This window comes from Arachis stenosperma, chromosome 1 (assembly GCF_014773155.1).
Source record: "Arachis stenosperma cultivar V10309 chromosome 1, arast.V10309.gnm1.PFL2, whole genome shotgun sequence".
NCBI lineage: Eukaryota > Viridiplantae > Streptophyta > Magnoliopsida > Fabales > Fabaceae > Arachis > Arachis stenosperma.
Genome location: NC_080377.1, coordinates 12,410,369 through 12,415,772, shown reverse-complemented (window position 1 = coordinate 12,415,772; position 5,404 = coordinate 12,410,369). Strand labels below are relative to the sequence as shown.

Sequence of the window (5,404 nt, the reverse complement as noted above, 5' to 3'; positions counted from 1 at the left end):
GACTGAAACATACCCAACTAACTCGATTTTGAAGAAAATACATTTATTAGAAAATCCATAAACTAGTACACAACCTTCATATGCTTGGTTACAACTTACAACTTACACACACCATCCCATTGTATATAGGAGAGTGCAGCTCTCAAAGGAAAGTTCCTCAAAGCTTATTAAAACCAACTCAAAAATCCTCAGGCTTATTACAATTTGCTCACTCTACAAGGTTTTTATTGTATATATATATTTATATTGTAAGCAACTGAAAAATCTACAATGTAGGAGGGATCCATATATAACCGTGTGTTTGAACATAGCCGGCTTTTCGCAGCAATTCATCGGCTTCTGCCGGACCTCTACTTCCTGGCTTATAAGGGAGTGGCGTGAACTCCCCTCTATCAATTCTGTGCAACAATGGGGTGAAGATCTTCCATGATGCCTGATAGTATAGAAAATATATAGTTAAGCGCATTACATTAGTCTTTCAAGAATATATGAAACATTGTATCAAGCCATGTAACAATTTGTTACCTTCAACTCATCTCTACGAACAAAATGTTGCTGATCGCCTCTAATTCTGCAAAATGCAATACAATTGGCATTATTATTTAACGCGAATCTGTTTCTTTCAAACTATTGAGCTGATTTGTGAGTTATTTTGATGCAGGGCGTCGATCCTATAATATTCGGTTAGGTGGCTTCACTATATACTTCAGTTAGTGTTATTATGTAGCTTGGATGTATAATGAAAGAAGGTTAAAAAAATTGATAAAATATGAACTAGGAAAGTGAAGATACGTGTCGAGAATGAGCCGCTCATAAGCCTCTGGAATGGTAACCCCTTGATACCGCTGCCCATATGACAAGTCCAGTTCGCTTTGAACGGTAGACATCTCCAAACCGGGTTGCTTGACCTGCAAGAATAGCACATATCATGGATTTGTAAAACTCTTATGCAGCAAATGCATCATCTAAATCTAATATATAATTGTTTTTAAATACACTTTAACATTAAATTATCAAGTGAATGAATACAAGAAACCAATAGATGCAGTGCACTTGTTCAGTAATTTGGCAAGCGAATTTAGTCTAATTATTACAAGTTTAAGATAAAATAAATAATTTTGACTTCAAACAGTGAATTGGGAGATCTATATTTACTATATGAACATCAAACTTCTTAATGAATGCATATGACAATATAGAGAATCATCGAAATGTAGGCGATCATATACCGTAAGCTTCATGTAAATAGCTTCTGAAGGCTGTAGGCGGATAACAAACTCATTTCTCCCTTGCTTTTGACCTAGACATGCACAAGTTTACAGTGAGGTTTGGTTTTGCACACATCGATATTTTGATGAATGAGGAAAAGTATTTACTAGAAAACATTTATATTCACTTTCAAAGCTGATAAAGAACATCTATCTATGTTTGTCATGTTAGTGATTATGGATTATTGAGATGATCAACATCTTAATACTTTCTATGTACTATGAGATAACATCCAAAAATTAAAATCGTATGGTGCCATACACTTGAAAATATCACCAGGAACGTCCTTGAATTGAACTCGTATCTCTGCCTTTCTAGAATTTAAGGCCTTCCCTGCTTTTAGAATGAAAGGAACACCTGATGCCAAAAAGAAAATCAAGGAATGCATGAAACATAAAAATAAAGTATTAGCACAAAGAAAATGAAAGTATGCCCATAATTATATTTATTTTCTCTTAGGAAGAAAATGCTAAAGATGTTACCATACCTTCCCATCTTTCGTTGTGTATGCGCAGAATAACAGTTGCAAAAGTTGGAGTGTTTGACTCATCAGGTACGGTTGGGTCATCTCTATAGCCTTCATATTGTCCAAGAACAACCTCATCGTCGCTAATAGGTACTACTGATTCAAGAACCTGCATTTTGTGGCCAACAGAAAATACTTTAGACTTTGATTGCATGCCATGGACCATCTCAAAATCTAGATAAATATTGAAGTGCAACAAGGAAAGTTTGTGGTTATGAAAATATCTCTCATTGATTCAATTGCAATTTGCAAGTATGAGAAACCGATTTAACAGGAGAACAAGGATTTTCTGCTGATATTGATGGCCTCATATTAGCAAAGCTGAATGAAAGTGGCAACATAACGTGATAATTTCGGCTTAAATTGTAGGGAAAAGTGCACACCTTCACTTTCTCATCCCGAATGTGCTCAGGCTTGAGAGAAACTGGCTTTTCCATAGCAACTAAGCAGAGAACCTAAATGGTAGAAAAGTGATGAGAAAAATTCAACATTATTCGACATCTTATAAGTTACAATTTAACAGAAGCGTCCACTTGACAAGACAAAATAATTATAACAATGTCAAAGTATATTATTCTATATTGTTATGAAAATGAAGAGATCACCTGAAGCAGATGGTTTTGAATAATGTCTCGAATAATTCTGCCAAAAGAAAAGTTGTACACTGATGATTTATACTTCCACAAGCGTAATAAGAGAAATCGTATACAAAATGAGTAATAGATATTCAATATTGATGCATATGAAAAAAAAAATGAAAAATCAAAGTTCAAATTTCAATATCATCAATGAAAATAAAATTGGTATACAAAAATTCTTTTCATTAGTATCCCTTCATTGACTATTTGCATCACTTGTCATTTGAAAGCTTCATTGAACAATTTGATTAAAGCAAAATTCTACACATACCCATATTGGTCAAAATATCCACCACGACCTTCGGTTCCAAAATCCTCTCTGAAAACTATCTGCAATGAAATCAACAGCCAAATGTTCATTTGATGTGGACATCAAATGTTGACAAGTTAACTAAAGTTCTAGTTGTAACTTTGACTACAAAGAAAGAATCTCACCTGGACATTGTCAATGTTGTCACGATTCCAAAGAGGCAAAAACAATCGATTTGCAAAACGAAGTACCAACTGCCAATATGAATAAAATGAAAAGGGTTTAGACTTTAGACAGAGCCTATGGAGCAAACGGTAAGTATTAAGTCATCATATAAACATTTATTACCATATTCTGCACTAGTTCTTTTCCCAAGTAGTGATCAATACGGTAGATTTGTGGTTCCTCAAACAACTCTCCAATCTGAGTACTTAGTTCTTCTGCAGATTCTAGGTCCTTTCCAAAAGGTTTCTCAACAACAACACGTGTCCACCCACCAAGGTTGGCTACGAAAAGGCGGCAAATTAGCATCAATAGAAACAAAAGTTAGACATTCCAGATAATAAGTTAAACTTTATTTCATTATTATTTCCTTTTTAGTCTATACACAATAAAATATAACACATGCAGTCATCCTGTAAATCCAAAATCTATACCAGCAGCAGCTGCATTTTAGAACATTGGAACATAAAATATATGTTACAACCATAGATTATAGCTCTTACATTTATTCATGCAACAAGTCTTGATCATCTTGCAAACAGATGGATATACTGAAGGAGGAAGTGCAAGATAGAAAAGCCGCCGAGACAAACCCTCTGCGCTGTTTTTCGAATATTCGTGCTCTGAAATCTCTTTGTCCAACAAGCGAAAACCTTCCTCAGAATCGTAAGAGCCACTTACATATTTGATCTAAATGGAAGAGAAAAAATGAGATAGAATGAACATTTTGGGCTGACAAGAATTGTTTTGTAGTGAGACTACAATGAAATTTATATACAAGTACAACAATGCAAACAAGGGAAATGCTAACCAGATTCAAAAAATCCGATACATCATCCAACTGTTTTGCGGAAGCATCTTTGGCAGGAACAAGATAGCTGCACGAGCCACGTTTGTTATGCTTACAAACAGTTTAAATACTATAAATTAAAATATATGAACTAATAGAAACACAGTTTCTATAGAACAACTTCGTGAAACAACCCGCGAACAAGACTTCATGAAATGCTTATCATAGAAAAAAGTGTATAGTAAAGTTTTTTTGGCTAATTCAAAGGAAACAATTGCAAACATAAACTCGTCTCACTGCATTTGTATATTATCAATTCTAGAATATCAGGGAAAGTTGTAACTGATTGCCATCTTTTCCCTTTCTGTATTTAATAAATATTTGGAAAAAAGAATATGCACTTTTCTTTCTAGAGAAAGCCTCACCCTCGCAATCGATCTCTCAGTTCATCATCAGAGATTTTTGTCCTTGCATAACCAAAAATATGAACTTCTTTTGGTGGTAGGAATCCCTGAAAATAAATTCACCAAGCATAAGAAACAAATCCTTCAAGAAAAGGTAAAAAACTATTAGAAAATATTCCATCTACAAAAAGAACAAATTACGAATAAATAGTATGGTGATCCTCTTCATCAATTTTCTTTTTTAGTTTCACCTCAGTTCTATGCAACACGCCAATTAGACATGATCCAAAGACTTTGATATATTGCTCTATAAATGGAAGGCACCAACCTGCCGATACAGGTGGAAAAGTGCCGGGAACGTTTTCTTCTTAGCCAGATCACCAGAAGCACCAAGCACAACAATGGAGAGTGAGCCAGTTTCAGATACATTTAGAGACTCTCTTGCCAAGGGAGATTCAGTTTCAAAGCTAGATCTTCTTTCGATGTGCCATTCGTTCGTTCCCATCCTCTAGCAGTACTTGAACTATTCTGCAATCCAAATTGGGAGTGATCTATTTGTCATGTATCAAATCATAAGAACTTAGAAAATATACTAACATAGCTTTAGTTAATGTTAATGATGAATTCCTTCAAACAAATAAGCATAAAATTGATTCTCAAAACATAGAATTAACAATCAGAAAAAAAAACATCAATCCAAAAGGTAACAAACCAACAAATCAAGCCATCCAAATTCAAATACAGTGCCTTTTGGATTTTGGAATAGTTCCAACACAAATCTCAATCAATCACATACCAGAGAAAATGAAAACACCCCTTTTAACTACCAAATTTATCAAAATTGACCCAGATAAAAATAAAAATAAAAGCTACAAACTTTTATCAATCATGCAGAGGAGTTCAGCTGAAACTCCAAGAGAGCTGGAAAACAAAGTAAAAGCTACACCCAAAAAAGAAAAATTTGAGACCAACCCAATTGTCAAAATCAAACCTAACATAGAACATGGGATCAAAACACAGGAACCAAGAAATTCAGGATCAAAAGGGTGATCCACAAACAACAAACACATGCAAGGAGCTAGTTGAAATGGAAAGTGTGAATCCAAAGCAGAAGAAAGTAGCAAAGTCAAGTCATCAATATGAACAGTACCTTGTTGTTGTTGTTGTTGCAAACCCTTAATTGATTTTTTCAATGGTTTCAGAAGAAGCTGAAAAGCATAAAAAGGGTCTCTTTTATTATTGAGGTTTGGGAAGTTGGTTGTTCAGAGTTCTTCACCAACTTCACAACTCTCTCTCTCTCACTTC

The 5,404-nt window shown here is 34.5% G+C and overlaps 1 protein-coding gene across 2 annotated transcripts; it reads right to left on the bottom strand.

Moving 5' to 3' along the window:
- Positions 1-5,404, bottom strand: LOC130967080 (glucose-6-phosphate 1-dehydrogenase, cytoplasmic isoform). 2 transcript variants are annotated; one of them, XM_057891904.1, is made up of 16 exons: positions 5,250-5,404; positions 4,428-4,627; positions 4,121-4,206; positions 3,717-3,783; positions 3,409-3,595; positions 3,032-3,189; positions 2,869-2,937; positions 2,705-2,763; positions 2,401-2,437; positions 2,179-2,250; positions 1,757-1,904; positions 1,531-1,626; positions 1,230-1,300; positions 793-908; positions 526-571; positions 1-433 (listed from the first exon to the last, which is right to left on the bottom strand). In XM_057891904.1, exons 2-16 carry the CDS (start codon positions 4,602-4,604, stop codon positions 266-268), a joined length of 1,557 nt encoding a protein of 518 aa, XP_057747887.1. In that variant the 5' UTR covers positions 4,605-4,627; positions 5,250-5,404; the 3' UTR covers positions 1-265. The 2 variants fall into 2 exon arrangements, with proteins under 2 accessions (XP_057747887.1, XP_057747893.1); XM_057891910.1 differs by having other exon boundaries at positions 4,428-4,650; positions 5,250-5,398.

What these genes read in the sequence shown, in the direction of transcription:
- LOC130967080 (XM_057891904.1), bottom strand. Translation starts at nt 4,604, where the DNA reads ATGGGAACGAACGAATGGCACATCGAAAGAAGATCTAGCTTTGAAACT. An exon ending in CTGAGAGATCGATTGCGAGG is followed by an intron (nt 3,784 to 4,120) that starts GTGAGGCTTTCT and finishes TGGCTCGTGCAG; the next exon opens with CTATCTTGTTCCTGCCAAAG. An exon ending in TTCAAAACCATCTGCTTCAG is followed by an intron (nt 2,251 to 2,400) that starts GTGATCTCTTCA and finishes TCTACCATTTAG; the next exon opens with GTTCTCTGCTTAGTTGCTAT.